General features: G+C 34.7%; 2 protein-coding genes across 2 annotated transcripts; one reads left to right on the plus strand and one right to left on the minus strand.

The window, feature by feature from the left end:
• Positions 1-5254: 5254 nt before the first annotated feature.
• Positions 5255-7072, plus strand: LOC140982489 (protein phosphatase 2C 51-like). The gene is made up of 3 exons (XM_073449022.1): positions 5255-6032; positions 6279-6384; positions 6485-7072. The coding sequence occupies exons 1-3, from the start codon at positions 5304-5306 to the stop codon at positions 6877-6879; spliced, it is 1230 nt and encodes a 409-aa protein (XP_073305123.1). The 5' UTR covers positions 5255-5303; the 3' UTR covers positions 6880-7072.
• Positions 7073-8217: 1145 nt separating this feature from the next.
• LOC140982539 (ATP-dependent zinc metalloprotease FTSH 11, chloroplastic/mitochondrial) lies at positions 8218-18942 on the minus strand. Its single transcript, XM_073449087.1, has 17 exons — positions 18125-18942; positions 17253-17406; positions 16607-16699; positions 16385-16473; positions 12747-12870; positions 12378-12497; positions 12225-12275; positions 12011-12072; positions 11536-11593; positions 11154-11279; positions 10991-11071; positions 10509-10638; positions 10097-10245; positions 9240-9521; positions 8875-8964; positions 8753-8806; positions 8218-8646 (listed from the first exon to the last, which is right to left on the minus strand). The coding sequence occupies exons 1-17, from the start codon at positions 18703-18705 to the stop codon at positions 8491-8493; spliced, it is 2400 nt and encodes a 799-aa protein (XP_073305188.1). The 5' UTR covers positions 18706-18942; the 3' UTR covers positions 8218-8490.
• Between the last annotated feature and the right edge of the window lie 1211 nt (positions 18943-20153).

Consider the following 20153-nt stretch of genomic DNA (forward strand, 5'->3'; position numbering starts at 1 on the left):
ATATGTACAAGTTATCTAATAAAGAATATAATAAGGTGTTCTAATTAATTGTGTGTTTTCAAATTATTAAATAAAGAGTTGATCTCTTGTGACGGTCTCACGAATCTTTATCTGTGAGATGGATAAATCCTATAGATATTAACAATAAAAAGTAATACTCTTAGTATAAAAAGTAATATTTTTTAATGGATGACCCAAATAAGAGATCTGTCTCATAAAATACGACCCGTGAGACCGTCTCACATAAGTTTTTGTCTTAAATAAATTGGTATGGTCTACCTTATGTGTAAAACTCAGCTTAATTAAGTAATCTATGATGGATCGTCTGCTAAGATTATATAAAGTTATTGTAACGTCCAAATATCAGTCCACGTAAATCGCATACATGCAAATTATTTAAATTGCTTATTTATTTTATTTAATTGATTTTAAATGCTTAAATGATATATATTTTATGATTAAATTGTATGATTTCATGAAATTAAGATTTTTGTCCGCATATTTGATATTAGGTTGTGGAAAGTAGATCGGGGACGACTAAGATGAAAATATTTTTAAGGCTCGATAAAATGATTTAATAGGATAACAATTTTCTAAAAATGCTGGAGTCTAAGTTATTTGTCGAGTCGAACCTTATTTTATTCAGGAGGTCGATTTTAGTCAAACAAAAGACTTTTATGGACCCTAAATTTATTATTTTGAAAGTGATTTTTGTAAACTTTTATTTTATAATTAAATGGGCTTTATTGGGCCTAATTTACCTAGGACTAATGGACCTAATTATTTTCAAAGCTAGAGTCTTAAAAACTCTAAACTCTAGACTCTTTTATCAACTAAAACACTAAATTATAAAATCAAATCCTAGACTTCTAAATTCTCACCTTGGCCGAAAATTTCACACACCACACACACAAAATTTTCAAAAAACTCAAAGCAAGAATTCCAAGGTTCGTCGCCCGTTCGTTCCTTTTCGCAACCGACGTCGACGATTGAATATTCGAGCATTCTAAACACAAAGGCACATTTCTAAACTTTCTTTTTGCATCATTCAAATAATATTATGCATGATTTATGTTTTCTAGCATGAAAAACGTTTAAGTTCAAATTATTTTACGTTTAGACGTATACTTTTCAAAATTTCGACGTTTCTATGCATATACGAATTGTGTTAAACGTAAGGGACATGTTGCCAATAAGAGACGTATATGGGTCGTAAAAAGAGTCGTTTAACGGAGGAACATAGGCTGGAAACGTGCAAGGCTAAGGGAAGTCGAACCTAGGGTCTTCTATGGTTAACCATTGAGTTTGGGGACATGATGGCTCGGCTAGGAGGGGCAGCGCACCTGGGCTCGACCAGGGCTTGGGCAGGGCTCGGCGGGGCCTGTGTCGATGGGCTAGGAAGGGTCCTAGGGCGGCTGGACACGGCTGCACCTTAGAGGGGGCAAAACCGTAAGTTTAAGGATAAAGAGGCGAGCGCGGCTCGGCCTGGGTGCATGGGTGTACGTAGTGGCTCGAGGCTGGTCAGAAGGGGTCTAGTAGGGTCCTAGATGGGTTTCTAGGTGACTGGGCTCAGTGGTAGATGAGTTGGTGAAATCCGCAAGCCCTAGGAAAAGAAAAACGAGGGCTGGTGACGGATTGGCTGCAGGGGCTAGGCGCACGGCTGGTTTGGGTGGCTAGACTGGTTTAATTATGGTTCAGGACAGTAGGCTAGGGGGTCTGGTCGAGGTCGGGTCCAAGAGGGCTCGAGGGTGGCTTGGGTTTTTGGGGAAAACGTGGCTTAGGAAGGTTAGGGTTTGGTTATGGCTTGGGAAGGAAAACAGGCTCGAACCGTGGCTCACAAGGGTTGGTTCATGGCTCACGGAGGTAGTTTAGTGATGAAAAGCTTATGTTTAAAATTTGGGATGAAATATTAAGTTTGGAATTAATTCGAGTTTAAAATACTTTACGGTTTAGCTATTAAGTCGATAAATCGAAAGGCTTGGGTTTACGTTTAAGAAAAATATTAGAAATCAAATTTAAGATTGTATGATGCTATGGGAAAAGCTCAAGTCAAGAAAAATAAGAAAAAGTCAAAATTGAGAAGTTTGATGTCCATGGACAAAATGTTCATGTTACGTCCCGGTTAGTTCGAAAAGTCTGGCAGTGTCCCGAAGAATCATAATACATGCTAATTGATATTTTAAATTTTTATGATGAAAATATGATATTTTTATGATATCTGCAAAGACTGTACGATTTTTTCTGTTAAATGCTATTTTTAAATGACATGATATTTTATAAATAAAAAGAAAGGAAAAATATTTTGAATGCTGTGAATTGACTGTGACACCGAAGCTTTAATGGTGATATCGTGAGGGAAAAGACCTAGAGGGAGCCTCTTTACGGGAAAAGACCCAGAGAGAGTTCGACGATCGTATTTTCATATTTGACCACGGCCCAATGACGACAATTGCTGACGTCCCGTCCCCAGGTACTTGGTATAGCTAGACTGATCGATCAACCATGATGATATGATATATGATAGTCACTTTCAATGATTAAACTTCACTTAAAATGATATACGATGATGAAAAGTTTTATAATTTAATGATTTATGATATGATGTATGATTACGAGTTTTTACGCCAGTTTATTTTATAAAAGATTTATTTTTAAAGCTGCATGTACATGTATATGTATTATTTATTACATATGGTTAGAACGTACTGAGTTATTGGACTCAATAGGTTTGGATGGTCGCAGCCGATGATGATTTTGAGAGAGACGCTGACGCTTGAGTATATAGGGTCCGACATTACAATCTCGAGGGACTTTTATTTTTCTGCATAACTTAGTATTTAAAGTTTTAAAGTAAATATTATGAGTATTATGATTTAAAAATTTTATGTTTTATTTTGAAGTTTAGTTTTGGATTGTTTTAAAAATTGACGTACGATTTTGTGGTTGACGATTTATGGATTTTATGCATCAAAGATTTTTAAATATTAGTTTTTTGTTGGATGGTTTTGAAGTTAGAAGAAAATTTTTATAAAAAAAAATTTCCTAATATTTATTTAAATTTTAAAGTTAAAAGTAAGGGACGTTTCATTTATGGTCCCCGATGCACATAGAATAAAACATAATATATACATTATACATATTCTAAATCTCCCCCTTATCTCATCTAAGGCAAGAATAAGGTGGTTGATATTTTGTTGCCTTGAAAGATTCATAACTACAATGCTAGATTAATCAATGAATTATGGTGTACGTTTAGTGTTATTTATATTTTTTTACGATTCGACATGAATTCATGATATGTTGTGTTATATGGATTTAACCACATTATCTATATATTTATTTTTGTTAAATATCCAACAAATGGTATCAAGGCCATTTTCATGTTGAATTATGATAATTTTTTAATTGATTGATATGAAAATTCATTTTAATTTTTGTGAATAATTCAAATCTAAATTATAAATAAAAATCTGAAATTATAAAAATTTAATTTTCTTTGAGTCCTTAAGAGAACTAGTTGGAAATGCAAGTTTTATTCTTGGATCACATTTATGTATTTCCATGCTACACATCGATACTTATATATGTTATTGATTGATTATGCTGATATTATGATAATTGATAGGTATAGTTGCTTTAAATGTACTAATGACAACTTTTGTTCAATATTAATATAATTGATAGACCAGATTTGTAAGAAATATTTTGGTTTAGATAGCAAGTGCTCAATCCAATTTTTGCATTTACAATATCCGGATAACTTATGTGTCCCAAGTAGGATATCTCTGGAAATATTTTGTGAGTTCACATAATCTAATTAATTGTACATGAATAAGCTATATAATAAAAAACTCAATACAATGTTCTAATTAATTATGAGTTTTCAAAATATTACATAAATTGATATAATCCACCTTATATGTAGAAACTCAGCTCAATTAAGTCTTCTATGATGTGTCGAAGATTACTAAAGTTATATAAGGTTATGGAACTCGAAACACATAGAATAACACATAGTATATATATTACACATATTCTAGATATCTTTTTTAGACAAGAATAAAGTGATCGATTCTTTTTGTTTTGGAATATTCATAACTACAATGATACATTAATTAATGAATTATGATACACGTTTATTGTTATTTATATTTTATGATTATTTGACATGAATTTTTGACCTGTTGTGATATATAGATTCAATCACATGATTTGGATTTGGATTTGGATTTAGAATTACATCTTATGTTTGGTTTAAAATTTAAAAATTATATTAAAAATTCATTTTTTATTTGGGAAAAATAGGATTTGAATTTGAAATTTTAAAATTTTACTAAAATAAAAATCTTTTACATAAATAATTTTTTAAAACATATTATTCACATTATTAAAAAAATTAAAATTAATTTTATCATATATTTTCCTATACAATTTCAACTATATATTTGTGTTATACAAACTACATAAACTCTTATATAATTAATTAACTGTTGTTAGTGAACATAAAATAAGTTATTAAAATAAAATAATCAAACATAACATATAAATATACAAATTTAAATTTTATGAAATAAATTATTTCAAAATTAAATATTCCACCACATCTTAATTTTATAAATAGAAAAAAAATTTATTGAATAAAGACTGTTCAATCTTCATATCAATTATGAGAATAGATCTCAAAATCAAATATGTAAAATAGAAAATAAATAAATTTACCATTGAATCCAACCAAAACATATAAAGATGGTAGAATGATAAGAATGAAAAATATTGGTCTTAGATATTTTTTTAGATTTATTCAAATTCAAATTTTATCAAATCTGACCAGTTCTGAGTTAAAACCAGAATTTAATATATCCTAATTTAATATTAGTGCACATTCACACATCTTTTTTTATTTAAAATAAAAATAATATCATAATTATAAAAGATAATTCAAAATGATAATGTTATTTAAATTGATTATATTTATTTGAAACATTCTTCATGGGAACAGATAATTTTAAAGTATGGCACGAGGAATACATACCAAGACAAGTGTGAGGGGTTTGGTTTGGGACAAAGTGAGAAGGAAAACACGAAGCAGTTGCCACGAGGCTCTTATCTCCCAACACGTGTCCAGTCAACGTCAATCAATCACCCGGCACGTGGACCCCACAACACAACCCTCGATCGTTACGTGTCTCTTTCGCCACTCTCGTTCTCCCACGTATGGCTGCGTGGCCGTTTCCTATATATTTCCTTCTCCTCTAATCAACTTAAGCTTCCTGGGGTTTGATATCTTTAATGAAGGGTTGGCGATGATTTTCGATAGCGTAAGGCATGGGTCTCCGGTGCCGGAGAGTTTCAGCCTTGGGAAGAATGAGATCACCGGAGGAGAAGATGAGACCATGAAGGATATTTGCAGAAAAAGAAGGGAGCTCCGGAGAGTTAAGTTACTGGGTCGGGCGAAACCCGCTGGAGATACAGTTATCTCCCCAGATTGTGATGTGGGTTTCAGAAATAAGCGATGGAAGTGTGCTGATACGGGCGTCCTGGAGGCGTTGGTGGGTGGGACTGCTAAAAAAGACGTCACATCAGGCGGAGCATCAACATTGAGCGGCGGTTTCACGTGTCATACACATGGCTCTGTATCTGTGATTGGTCGGCGGAGAGCAATGGAGGACGCGGTGGCTGTGGAATTGGGTTTTTTGACAAGAGGTTCGAAAACATACGATTTCTTCGGGGTTTTCGACGGCCATGGGGGGTTTCGGGTGGCGCAGTCTTGCCGTGAGACGCTTCATAAATTGGTGGCAAAGATCGTGGAGGAAAGAGGAGGCACAGAGATCGATTGGGAGAAGGTGATGGAGGCGGGCTTCCGGGAGATGGATGAGGAGGTGAATAAGAATGGAGCAGCAGTGGCGATGGTGGGATCCACGGCGGTGGTGGCAGTTGTCGGGGAGGAAGAGGTGGTTGTTGCCCATTGCGGGGATTCGAGGGCTGTGATTTCACGTGGTGGAGTCGCCGTTCAGTTGTCCAACGATCACAAGGTACCACAAACATATGTACACACATAATTAATGCATATTTCATTTGCATGATTATCCAAGTTTAGTAGGTATCAAATCAATCTGCCTATATTTACGATAAAACGTAAAAAGTATGCATGAACCATTCATCTAACAAAATTGATTCGTAATTCAAGTTTTTGTTCTATTTGATTTGTTTGATGAAGCATTATATATCTTACATGGATCAAAATATGGTATTGATGATTTATGCCTACTATCTTGCAGCCCGATAGACCCGATGAATTGGAGAGAATTGTAAACTGTGGAGGGAAGGTCATTGATTGGAATGGGCAAAGGGTCTTGGGAGTTCTTGCCACTTCAAGATCTATAGGTTAAATACTTAACATTCATAGTTTTTTCAGAATAATGGAAATTTTATTAAATTAAATCAGAAACAATAACATACGAACCAATGTGACTCAATGCTGCAGGTGATAAATGCCTCAAACCTTTTGTGACACCAGAGCCAGAAGTGAAAGTTGTCGATATAACCGATTTAGACGAGTTTTTGATACTAGCAAGCGATGGTTTATGGGACGTAGTTTCTAATGATCTAGCGTGCCGTGTTGTAAGAAAGTGTTTGAATGGACGTATAAAAAGAACCTCTCATGTTTCAGTAGTTCAACAAGACACAGAACTCGAGCAAGTCGACGACAAAGGGAAAGCAGAAAATCAAGTGGTGGTAGCAGCAGCAAATGTACTAGTTGAGTTGGCTATGGCTCGAGGTAGTCGAGACAACGTCAGTGTCATTGTTGTGGACTTGAGACACTCGAAGAGTGGCCGAGTTCGTAGTTTTTCGGACAGGAGAAACCAAGTTACTACGTAGTAATCGGTTAAAAAATAGACGTATGGCTGAGAATTTCAGTACCAAGAATTTCCCCCTTTTTTTAATCGATGCTGAATTTTGATGATTTGGTTCGAGTGAGTTGGTCGTTTGATCAACCTAACCTCTGTCTTTCTTGACGTAAAAAATTTCAATTCTTTTGAAATTAGAAATATTGAACCCATTGAAATCTTTATTGTAGTTAGAATATATAAGAATACAAGATATATATATATATATATATATACATATATATATGTGGTAATTTATGACAATATTTGTTTGAACGTGTATAATTAATGATACTATGATAAAATATTGTAAATAGATATTTGATTATGATGGATAATTTTTTTTAAAATGTAATGGATACTGATATTTATTAAATTTTCTTAAATTAATTTTTTTTAACGAAATCTATAGTACAATCAAATTTCAATTTCCGTTGCGTACAAGTTTTAAATATTATATTAAAACAGCTAGTAACCAAGATAATGATTAAAAAAAATTCGTTGAGAAGATATCATGGGATTAAACATTGGATGATTGGAAGACGACAATTTTTTTTTTAAGAAATTATTATTATTATGATAGAATGGGTGGCGGCTGGTTCCCGCTAAACTTTTACATATGAAAGTCTAAGAAGGTCAGCTTGGTTTTTGTTACGAATCACTTTCAATTCTTTACGAATTGGTCTAATCCAAACGCAGTTGAGTTGGTTGCGGCTCATCTCTTTTCTTTTTTATAGAAAGAAATGGGAGAAAAAGAATTAAATATATTCTGGATATATAATATATTTCACTTATTTAAAATAATTATCATGTTAGTATTTGCCAGGAGGATATGCCAAGCTGGACTTGATTTTCTTGGATGAAACCATCATATTTAAAGAATCGTTTTCTATTCTCTGAAAAAATGATGCATAAAAAGTAGAATATTAAAGAGGGGTCCTCGGATTTGGATAAATTGAAATTTTTGTTCAACAAGTCTGTCTATAAATAAATATTTTATTTATATCTTTCAAGTAAACATGAATTTTTTTTTTAAGAGAAAGAAAACATGAATTTGTATTTTAAATATACTCACTGTAAATATACAAATTACAGAGCACGTATACATAACATGATATGATAAAGCATTCGAAAAATTTGGGAAAATAAAGTATATGCAGATATCAAATAATTTTTTGAAGAGTTCATGCTATATATATTCCGGAAAAAAATTTAAAAAAAATGATGTTTATTTGGAGTTGAAAACAATTCTTGTCCAACTGACAGACACGAAGACAACTTGATTTTACTGCAGCATTCTAGATTTGTAGGTAACTAGACACGATTGGAATAACACAACCAAACCACTAGAGAAAGAAATGGCTTTGAACTATGGTTGCTTCTACATCCAAAACTTTGCCCCAAATTGGGTTCGTGTCCGAATAATATAAGTGAACACCTACTTTTCGTATAGACTTTTTCTGAATAAAATTTTAAAAAATTATGTTACAACAACATATACGCAGGAGAAAATTACTTTGTTATATCGAAGGCCGGACGACTAGCTTTGCACTGTACAAAACTGCATTTGAGAAGGATTTTCTTGGTCAGGTGCTTACTTTGCTCAAGCCAAGACAAGCTCTCCTTCCTCCTCCTGTTGTTCCAGTTCTTCAGATAAACGTCCCTGGCTATAAGGAAGAAGAACACGTCTAATTTCTTCTGAACTAAGCGTCTCGTATTCCAGAAGAGCATTCGCTAGTGTATGCAAGGCCTTCTCATGCTGCATTTCAATTGATATTCCAAAAAAATAAGGTTAAAGTTAAAACAATGGCGATAATAGGATGAAGCTGACATAAAACGATGAGAAGACAACTGTATATAGATACCTTCTTCAGCAGGGCTTTGACACGATTATACGCTTCCCTCAACAGCTTAACCACCTAGTGCAACAACAAATTCAATTGGGGGGTAATATGTCCAATATTATCTTGGATCAATTGAAGCATACCTCAGCATCAATACGGGATTGCATTTCTGAACCCGGTCGTTCTTTAATGTGAATAGGTCCAATTTCATCACTCATCCCACATGTTGAAACCTAACAAGAAAAACTAGTTAAAACGTTTTCACTCTTGCCAACTGTCATCTGTCGAAGGTTGAAATTTGGCATGACAAATTACAATTCCAGATGGCATGCAACACATAGAAGTCTAATACTAAGAAGGTAAACATAAATGAGAACGATAAAATGAATGCCAAGTAATCAAAACTATGAAGGATCGGTATTTGGGACTTGGGAGGAAAGGAAAATAACTGTAAAATGCAAGAAAATCGAGATATTCTGAAAGACCTGTGAAGTTTTATAGAGAGTACCATATAGTGAGCAAGCTCAGTGGCTGTATTGAGATCACTACTTGCTCCAGTGGTAACATGGTCCTGGCCAAAAATAAGTTCTTCTGCCACTCTTCCTCCCATACAAACATCCAGACGTGCTAGCAATTGCTTCTTGCTGACTGAAGTCTCGTCACTAGAGGGAAGCTGGGTAACCATGCCTAGAGCAGATCCACGTGGCATGATTGTAGCCTTGTGAATTGGATGTGCACCTTCGGTGTTTAAGGCAACAATAGCATGACCACTCTCATGGTATGCAGTGAGCTGGGAAAGAAACATATCATTCAATTTCCAAGAAAGAAATGCTCAATTTGAAGTTCAAAATCCAATAAAAATTCTTCCTTTCATCATGCAAAGAAAGTTTTTGAAGCGCACTTTTTTTCAGGTTATAACACATACATTTTTAAGGAAGGCTCCGTAATGCAAAGATATAATAAACTGGACACAAAAACCTTTAGTCTTAAGATTTGTCCCTTTGATTGTGCTTCAGTCATTTGAGACAACAGGATCGACCATGGTGGAGAATTATGTCTTTGTATCACAGGGCTGAAACTTGTCTTTGTGTCTATTCACTCAGTTCTTAATGAAATTTCTTTTCTATAATAATTGTCATCCCATGGCATTACCACAAGATCTCTCAAGATTTACAATTCCAATAGAGAATGTTACGTGATTTTTAATTTTCCAGAAGGGCAGCTAAATGTGATTCCAAAGTGCTATATAGCACTACCTAGATGATTGATGAGCACAATCCGGGCTATATCGTATCATTGCAGTAGAAATTTAACCCCAAGATGGACTAAATCCATAAAACAAATTAAAAATAAAATAGTACAGACCTTCTTTGACTCGTCAGACAGAAACATCGTCTTCCTTTCTGTTCCCATCATTATCCTATCTTTGGCAAATTCTAACTGTGCCGAAGTCAACTTCTCAGCACCTTCAACGGCAGCCTTGATTGCGGCAATATTAACCAAATTTGCAAGATCTGAATCAGAAGGAGAATTAGTGGACAAGAAATATGGTTGGAGAAATATCCGTTTATTCCAGTTACCGGACCAGAGAGACAGCAACCTCTTGGGCATTGTCCAGTGCCAAGATTAGTGTATATAAAAAAATCCACAGGGCTTATTTTATTAAAAGAAACCAAAGAATCATCCTGACACTCAGCTTCAAATACAAGACCAAAAATCAGTTGCAAACTACCACTAGGTACACTATGGTTAAAGAGACAAACAAAACACAACATGCCTGCCCCATTGAATCCTGGAGTACCACGAGCAATTGCTTTGACATCAACATCCTTTGCCAATGGTTTGTCTAACAAATAAAGCTCCAATATTTCTTGACGACCCCGAACATCAGGATTTGTGACAACAATCTAAAACAGATTTTCCAGGTGTTAATTTTTCTTGGAAAAGGGAAACTGTAGTCAAGTTCATTTGTTTAAGAGATTACTCAACCAAGAAACATATATCACCAACACAAATCAGTAACAAATTTTTCAGCTGCAAAGACTATGTAAATCTGACGGCAAAGTACATTGATGAACTAATCCAAGCTAATACTTGCATAAATTCCAAAATGAGAACTTTTAAACATCACAGAATGCAAGATATAAATAATTCCTCACGAGAGAGAAAAAAGGGCCTCAAAACTTACACTCAGTTCATAATTGAAGGACCAATACATCAATAACAAACAGGTCTTTGTGAAAAGATAGTAAAACTTACATGCCTGTCAAATCTACCGGGTCTTGTCAAAGCTGGATCAAGTACATCTGGCAAGTTAGTTGCCGCCATGACAATGATCCCCTACAAAAAGGTTATCATTCTGATATCATTAACGTGTGCAAGAGGAAATTTAGCAGAACAATATGATTTTATCTGCATTCACCTCATTCTGTTCAAAACCATCCATTTCAACAAGCAGTTGATGCAGTGTTTTCTTTGTATGACCTTCCCACTGCTTTCGAGTTGACCCAACAGCATCAATTTCATCAATAAATATGATGCATGGAGCCTGTCAATGTAAAACAAATCATGATGACTTGAGAAAATACAACCTATGACCCAAAAATAGATCTCATCTCAAGCTTAATTTACTGATGGCATCCAAATTAGCATCTCACGAGAGTTAAAATGGCAGAGATATTAATGACATATTATTGCAGTGCAATACAGTTTTCCACTGTCTATTATAGTCCTTTATATTTAAGTTATAATCAACGGTACATGGTATACAATACTTATGAGTGCAGAAGGAATAAGCAATGCACCTTCTTTTTAGCCGCTTGAAACAAAGATCTCACTCTTCGAGCTCCAACTCCCACAAACCTAATAAGGTAAAAGAGAGGTAAATCTTCTGCCCAAGCCAAAAGGACTGCTCCCAGATTTAAAATAATAGACACTAAATTTCTTCAGCACCCAAAAAACTGTATGTTGCTCGTCTCAGATGATGTTTTTCGTTAATGTCCTTTTTTCCCAGAAAAAGGTAAGCGCAAAATAATGTTGTTTTCCTATTATATAACGCCCTAAATGCTAACAAAACTTGCGTGAACATCACATTGGATATGGAAAATAAAAATATGAGTACGGGTTGGTTTTCCTTTTTTTCTCGAGAAAGAGAAATCAAAAGGTCCAATAGAGAAACAAACAATATATAAAAATTAAAAACAAAATCAAATTACAATAACCAAAGCAATCTTTAACACAAGCAGACAGATGTAAACAATTTCTCTAAATACAGCTTACATTTCCTCAAATTCAGAACCAGCTCTGTAAAAGAACGGTACCCCAGCCTCTCCAGCAATTGCCTTATACATTCAAAAAGTAACAAAAGTCAGACAACACTACCAATTGAAGGCAGCTGGAAAAATCAGCAATGCATCTAAGTTCAGTAGGGGCTAGAAATAGAAAGTACATAAAACACGAAAATTCTATCATCATTACACCAAAAAAATTGTACCTTGGCAAGCAGAGTTTTCCCTGTTCCAGGTGATCCGGTCAGAAGGATTCCCTGAAATTTGGTCACTCTTAAATGATACCACAGTAGGAAAGTAACACATAAGAAGATGATAAAATGGTAATAACAAGAGAAATATACCAAACCAATACAAACCTTAGGCAATTTTCCTCCTAACCGAGTAAACTTTGAAGGATTTTTTAGATACTCAACAACCTCCTCAAGTTCTTGTTTAGCATCATCACAGCCTTTGACATCTTTAAATGTCTTTACATTCTGCAACAAAAACAAATTCAAATGCTATTCACTGTAACTCAACTAAACAAGTACACAAGCAAACAACTGCAACAGACAGTACGTAATTGTTCATTAGTCTAGCTAAATTATCTACCGCCCAACTTTTCTTTTTTATCTATAGCACCTTCAAACTCCCTATAGATTGAGAGAAACAAATCATGAAGTCAAAGTACTACGACAACATAAAAAAATCAAAGACGTGATAGGAAATCAACAAAAAATAATCACCTTCTCTGGCACTATTTCTTTGTTCAAGTCTTTTGTAGAGTAAGAAGAACTTGAACCGACCCCTGAAGCTCCTATCCCTCCTAAGCTACCAATGTACTTCTGGAGTGCAGTGGCACCCATTAACCTGAAATTTTACAAATAATTCCAGATTTAATAGACAAATTGAGAAAACAAAAGAAAGATGTACACTTGCCGATTGCATTATAAAACATATCCAAACCTCTTCCTCTTCTCTAACATATCAAGATGCTGTTTTTCACCAATGTAGTCGAATTTAAACTATTGGGATGTGTATTATAGACTGTAAATTTGAGAGGAATATCTCAAATATTATTTCATTAGATAATCTCATGTTATATATATCACAACAATTTAACTACCTCCAAAAAATCATAAAAAATATCATCCTATCTAATTTTACAAAATTTAAACACAACAAATATTATCCTATATCTATCTACATTCCCCCACAAGCTTGACAGTATATGTCGATGAGGCCGAGCTTGTTGACAAGAAACTCATGGTTGTGTTATGACAATCCCTTTGTAAGTACAACAAGTTGATTGGATGTGGGTACGTATTCAATGCTAATAATCCCTTTATCTATAACTTGTCCCTGATAAAGTGTCGATCTACTTCCACGTGTTTGGTTCTGTCGTGATGAACTAGGTTATGAGCTATACTGATAGTTGACTTGTTGTCACAATAGAGCTGCATAAGATCCTTGCATTAAATTTTAAGTTCCTTTAGTACTCTCTTAATCCAGACAAGCTCACAGACTCCATGTGTCATTGCTCTATATTCGACTTCTGCGCTGCTCCTGGCAACAACTGACCGTTTCTTGCTCCGTCATGTCACTAGATTTCCCCGCATCACTGTGCAATATCCTGAAATTAACTTCCTATCAGAAATAAAACAAGCCCAATCAGCATCTGTAAACGTATTCACTCTTTGATCATCAATCATCATTCTTTGCGAAGAATAAACTTTTGTCTAGAGTTTGTTTCATGTCTAGAGTTTGTTTCAAGTATATGAGAATTCTATAGACTGCATCCAGATGACCTTGACATGATGAGTGCATATATTGGCTTACTAGACTAACTGCAAACGCAATGTCGGATCAATACGTGAGAAGTAGATAAATCTCCCAACAAGAGAATGATATCTCCTTACATCCAGCGGTTTACCTTCAGATAATTTTTGTTTGTTTACCAACTCGATTGGTTACTTGGCTTACAACCTAACATGTCTCTCTTCTAATAGGTCTGAAGTGCATTTTCTTTGGAAAACTGAAATGCACTTTCTGCTCCTAGCAATCTCCATTCCCAATAAATATCTCAAACTTCCAAGTTCTTTAACCTCGAACTTTCTTTGTCATCATGTTCTTAACTTCTCCCATCTCTTGACTATCATCTCCAGTTAAAATGATGTCATCCACATATACAATGATAACACTGATCTTTCTCTTCTCAAAATATTTGACGAACAATGTATGCTCGGCTAGTCCCTGACTATATCCAAACTTATTGATGACTCCAGAAAATCTATCAAACCATGCACGTGGAGATTGTTTCAGTCCATAAAGTGATTTGTTGAGTTTGCATATCATCTGCTTTCCCAATTTGTCTTCGATTTGTCTTTGAAACCAGGTGGTTGGCTCGTGCGTGTAAACTTGTTCCTCGAGATTACCATTAAGAAATGCATTTTTTTATGTCCAATTGTTGTAAAGGCCAGTCAAGGTTAACAGCTAGTGACAAAAGAATCCTCACAGCATTGAGCTTAGCAACTGATGCGCAAAAGTTTCCTTGTAATAAATACCACAAGTTTGAGTGAAGCCTCTGGCAACCAAGCGTGCTTTGTGTCATTTGATTGAGTCATCAACCCTATATCTTAGGGTGAATACCCATTTGTATCTTACTGTGTTCTTGCCATGTGGTAACTCTGCCAAACTCCAGGTGTTATTCTGTTTTAAAGCACGTATTTCTTCTAGCATTGCAACTTTTCACTCAAGAATTTCTAGAGCTTCATGAACTGACATGGGAATAATCTCACTAGATACTTTTGAAGTAAAAGTACGCAATGATTGAGAAAGATTTGAATATGAGACATTTGGAAATGGGATGTTGTGTGCAAGTTCTAGCACCTTTCCTAATAGCTATGGGAACATCAAGATCAAGAATAGTACCTGGCCGAGGATTTACTATCGGTTCATCTTCTTGGTTGTGATTAGGAATCACAATGTCTTTAATAACTCGAGGTCTTCGTCTTGAGTACACAAATTTTGGTTGAGGTGTTGAGTCTCCTCTTGGTTCAGATACTGGAGAAGTGGATTATGATAGTGGAGAGTAAGATTTATTTGTTTGAGGAATGATATGAGTGAGACAGACAGAGGATGTAGTGTATGGGCTGAGGACGAGAGTATGTGTTGTATCCCAACAAGCTTCTCTTTCCAAATTCTCCCCCTGAAGCGTAGATGTCTCAAAGAAGGTGACATCACGAGAAACAAAAGAATGTTTTTGTACGAGGACAATAGCAACAATACCCCTTAGGCCCTTCTGAGCAGGAGAGTACCCCAAAAATATTGTCTTAACCGCCCTAGGATCTAGTTTACTTCGGAGGTGGTCATGAATATGTATGAAAGCAATACACCCAAAGGTCTTAAGCCGAAGATTAGTGGAAGCACGAATGTGAGGAAAGATAGAAGTTAACAAGGAAAGATAGAAGTTAACAAGGAAACGGGTGTGCAGAAATTTAGTGGACGACTAGGCAGGCGATTGATTAAATAGGCAGCTGTAAGGACCGCATCCCCCCCCCCCCCCCCCCCCCCCCCCCCCCAAGAAATTTACACACATTCATTGTAAACAAGAGAGCAAGGCCAACTTCTAAGAGGTGACTATTTTTCCTCTCCAATACTCCATTTTGTTGAGGAGTATTGACAAAAGAACTTTGGTGTTTCATCTCATGGTGCTGTAGATAAGAACCAAGAATGGTATTGAAGATTTATTTACCATTGTCGGTTCTAAGAGCATGAGTATGGGTTTGGAACTGAGTCTTAATCATGTTGTGAAAATTTTTGAAAGTAGTTGCTATATCAGACTTATGCTGGAAGAGGTAGACCCAAGTAACCCTTGTGTGATCATAAATGAATGTGAGAAACCATTAGTTTCCAATGGGATTTGGAATTTGTGATTGTCCCCATATATCATTATGAATGAAAGAAAATGTGGCAGATGGTGTGAATGGCTTTGGGGAAAAAGAAACACGAGTGTGCTTGGCCAGTTCACAAAATTCACATTGAAACAAACTGAAATCTTTATTATTCTGAAATAACGAAGGAAATAACCGATGTGGGACCACCAACATATCCCCTGATATGAAACAACTAACACACACGCCAAGTAATGAACATCTAGAAGGTGAAGTTTACAAGACAGCGGGTTGCCCAATTATGAGTAGTCCAACACATAACAGTAGATCTAGGCTTTGATACCATGAAAATTTGAGAGTAAAATCTTGAATGTTATTTCATTAGACTAATCCCATGTTATATAGATTACAACAATTTAATTACCTCCAAAAAATAAGAAAAAAACGACCATGCAATAACTACAACTGAGCCAGTGGAGAAAATGTCATACCACACCAAACCAACAGCAACAGTGAAAAGTATAGTTGAAATGACTTCTTGTGCAAGACGTGATGATCTGTTCGACATTTTAGGGTCCACCTGCATCACATAAAAGTATGCTAAGAATTTAAAACATGAGTAGCAATTAAAGTATGTAACACAGGCCCCCAAAAAAAGGTTAAAAAACCATGTCCCAACCCCTTCCTTTTTGCAATTTTTTTTTGTCTCTTACCATCACAACATGTAATGGCTGCTTCTCAGATATACCAGGGTTCACAAAAAGCTCATCCATGTTCCCAGATGCACGTTGTTTTAACTCTTGAAGCTGTATATGATAATTAAAGTCAGCAAGAGAAGTATACATTGAAGAATTTTCAATAAGGAAAAATTGGAGGTGAACAAGCAAATTGGTCACATATTTCTAAAAGTCAAACAGAAAATTTCTCTACAGCAGTCGATATTTCTATATGCTCGTCTTTTTTTTTTATCGAGTTCTTTCGTAGATCCCGTCACAGGGAAAAAAGACCTCCATCACAAATTTACCTCTTTCACAATTCTGGTCACCAATCAAGATCCTTCAAGAAACAACATTTACTTGTCTGCTAAATGTCTGTCTTGGTTTCAATCCCATATCAAGAGACCACAAGCTCTTGGCAGCATGTGTGTAAATAGAAGGTTATTAATGTTGGGTCGATATGTATTAACATTATTCTAGACATTTATCTAGGCAACCAGAAGAATTGGCAGTTAATATGAAAAGAAATCAATGTCACTGCAATCTTCAGATCTTTTGTAAAATGAATTCAATCAGAATCGGTGGTGGTAACCAGAGCTAAATTTTCAAAACAAAACAAAGAATATTGAACAAAGCCAAGTACCAACAAAGGGAGACTAGAAGCCTTTCCGGATTGCTCATCAGGTAAGTACTCAGCAATTGCATTAGTGGTCACCAGTGCCCGAATATATTCTGCTACTCCTTTACTGTCTACGACATGAGCTCGCTGTTCAAAACGCTGGATGACAGACTCAGGACTGAAAAAAAAAAGGTAAGGGAAAAACAATAAAAATGCATCACAACCAATTCTACCACAAGAATTTAGGACCAATTTTGCATGCTAAATAAATCTCATACATCACAAGGACACTTCCAGCATAGTGATGCTGTCAGATTCACCATAAGTTTTCAACTGGAAAACCAAACTAACAAAGATTCTCAGTATTTGACCCCCTAACCCTTACTTCTCTTTTAATATTTCATCCCATAGAGTTGTTAATCGTGATATCACAGATTATTCCACGGTTATGAATATATTCTTGGAATTAAACATACTATGCAACAATTTCAGCAGAGCCAAGGTAGAATATTTTGCTGTTTCAGTTTTTCCAAAAAGTTCAAATTCAATTCTAGCATTTACCAAGCAACCATCCACTTTGAGTTAACAAGAAAGCACTTGATACACCAAAATGTGAAATTAAATAGCAGCTTAAGAAGCTCTAATTGAAGAATATTTCGTCCAAAACAAATTGAGAGCTCCATGTTGAAAAAATTATAACATGTTACAAGGTACATAAATATTTCTTCAGCTTCGAAAGCTACTTTATCCAAACACCCTTTCAAATGACTAGCTTATACCTATTCGATGATGAAAAATAAGAAACTTGGAAGCGTTGGTAAGTACCAGAATCCTTTAGTTAAAGTCATTCTTTATTTTTATTTTTTGAGTAGTAATGTAAAAATGAGAAAATTGACCTGTGCTTATTGAGTTCCGCAAGAAGCAACCCCTGCTTTGCAGCATCTTTAGGATTTGCATCAGCTTCAGCAATCAACCGCTCCAACAGCTTCTCCTGACGCCGAAACGGCCACCAACCAAACCGATCTGAACTCAAGACCCCCTCGAACCCATTTTTCAACCTCGCAAAAACTCCCAACAAAAACACCATTATTGGAAATTTCTTCTTCGCATCCTCATTGACTTCTAAGCCCTCCTTCCCCAACTCATCATCCACCTTCCCACCCTCACTCAAAACAGGTCCATTATTGTATTCACTTATTTCGGAATTCTCAACACCCGAGTTTGAACTACTGCTGCATGATTCCTGAATTGAATTTACATCACTCGAAGCAGGATTCAATGCAGACGTAACAACTAAACGATGCCTTAAGAATCTAGAGTTGTGAAAAATTGAATCATTAAACCTAAAACTCAGTCTTAAAGAACAAGAAAAGGGCGGAGAAAACCTGGAAAGGTGGGATTTTTGAGGAACAGGAAAATGGTTAGACCGAAGAAGCGATGGCCTGTGAAAGATGTAAGCCTGAAGTGCGATACTCATTGCAAAACTTCAAATTTCAAAAATCAGTAGAGAGTAATAGGGTTTAAACAGAATAGGGTCTCCGAGGTTAGCGTCTACAAAATGAAATCCAATTCACAAAATTACAGCATTAGAGCACGCAGTTCAAACAGTGCCGAGTCTCTTCTCAGTCTGAACCACAGGATTGCAGAGAGGACGAGAGAAACCTTATCTAATCGCTTGAAATTGGGGACCTACGAAAATATGAATGAACCAGTGGTGGGAATGGAATAACTTGGCTAATAACACTATAAAACTAGTCAATCTTATTGATATATATAACAAAAATAATACTATTAGGTGTGTTTGGTTGAATGGATTAAATAATGATAGATTAATAGTCAAATATTTATCGTTAAAATTTTAAGATGTTTTAATAATCATTTTGATCTGATTTAAGATCCAATACTATTGATCAAATAGTTATCCATAAAATTGGATCTTAAACCGGGTGAAAATGATTATTAAAACATCTTAAAATTTTAACGATAAATATTTGACTATTAATCTATCCTTATTTAATATACTCAACCAAACGGAGCCTTAGCATAAAAAGATGATCATGGATTACCCAAATAAGATATCTGTATTACAAAATACGATCCGTGAAACCGTCTCAAATAAATTTTTGCCTAAGTTAGTTTTTAAGATATCTTTAAAATGAGAAATAGAGAAATTTTATTTATCAAAATCTCAATAAATTCATTATAAAATCTCATAAAATATTATGAGAACATCACCATATAATTATTGTAAATATTGTTATATTATATATTTGTGCTATGTTTATCATTATCCCTAATGTTAACTATAATTTTAAGCTGAGATAAAATTAAAATTTATCATATTTTGAGAACGAAATTTATAGTATTTGAAATAAAATAGGCTTCAATCGAAAAAGTAATTTGAAATTATAAATCGCAAGTGCGACATGCCTAGCATATTTCTCTCTTCAATGTGAGAGGATGAGATTGAACACTGAGATGGAAAAAAATAAAAATAAAAATTCCCTCGTCTAGTTATAAAAATAAAATGACAAAAATAAATAAAAAACACTTGAAAAAAAAAAAGGCCCTCTTCATTATGTCATTTCCATCAAAAGGTTTGGTGTTTATACCAATGTAGAAAAGTCCTAAAATTTAATTTCAAAGCATAAGATTATTATTTATATTTTATGCATAAACCAATGAGTGTTTGGAGAAGCTATTCTTAGATTATAACTGGTGGAAATGTTTTGAGGTATTTGTGATTGTCAGCTTCTACTTAATTTCTGTAAATTTTAAAAAGAAGTAAGAAACAAGATTATTATGTTTTTTCCTGCTTCTGTTTTTTTGTTAATAGTTTAAAATTATAATTTGACATTTGTATCTTTAAAAATTTTATCATATTCCACAATTATTCTTAATTTTTATAAATGTTTTTGGAAATTT

The sequence above is a fragment of the Primulina huaijiensis genome, chromosome 8 (genome assembly GCF_012295235.1).
Source record: "Primulina huaijiensis isolate GDHJ02 chromosome 8, ASM1229523v2, whole genome shotgun sequence".
In the NCBI taxonomy this organism is placed as follows: Eukaryota; Viridiplantae; Streptophyta; class Magnoliopsida; order Lamiales; family Gesneriaceae; genus Primulina; species Primulina huaijiensis.

What these genes read in the sequence shown, in the direction of transcription:
- LOC140982489 (XM_073449022.1), top strand. Translation starts at nt 5,304, where the DNA reads ATGATTTTCGATAGCGTAAGGCATGGGTCTCCGGTGCCGGAGAGTTTC. An exon ending in AGTTGTCCAACGATCACAAG is followed by an intron (nt 6,033 to 6,278) that starts GTACCACAAACA and finishes ACTATCTTGCAG; the next exon opens with CCCGATAGACCCGATGAATT. An exon ending in TGCCACTTCAAGATCTATAG is followed by an intron (nt 6,385 to 6,484) that starts GTTAAATACTTA and finishes TCAATGCTGCAG; the next exon opens with GTGATAAATGCCTCAAACCT.
- LOC140982539 (XM_073449087.1), bottom strand. Translation starts at nt 18,705, where the DNA reads ATGAGTATCGCACTTCAGGCTTACATCTTTCACAGGCCATCGCTTCTT. An exon ending in AGCCATTACATGTTGTGATG is followed by an intron (nt 16,474 to 16,606) that starts GTAAGAGACAAA and finishes TATGTGATGCAG; the next exon opens with GTGGACCCTAAAATGTCGAA. An exon ending in AAGAAATAGTGCCAGAGAAG is followed by an intron (nt 12,498 to 12,746) that starts GTGATTATTTTT and finishes TTTTTGTTGCAG; the next exon opens with AATGTAAAGACATTTAAAGA.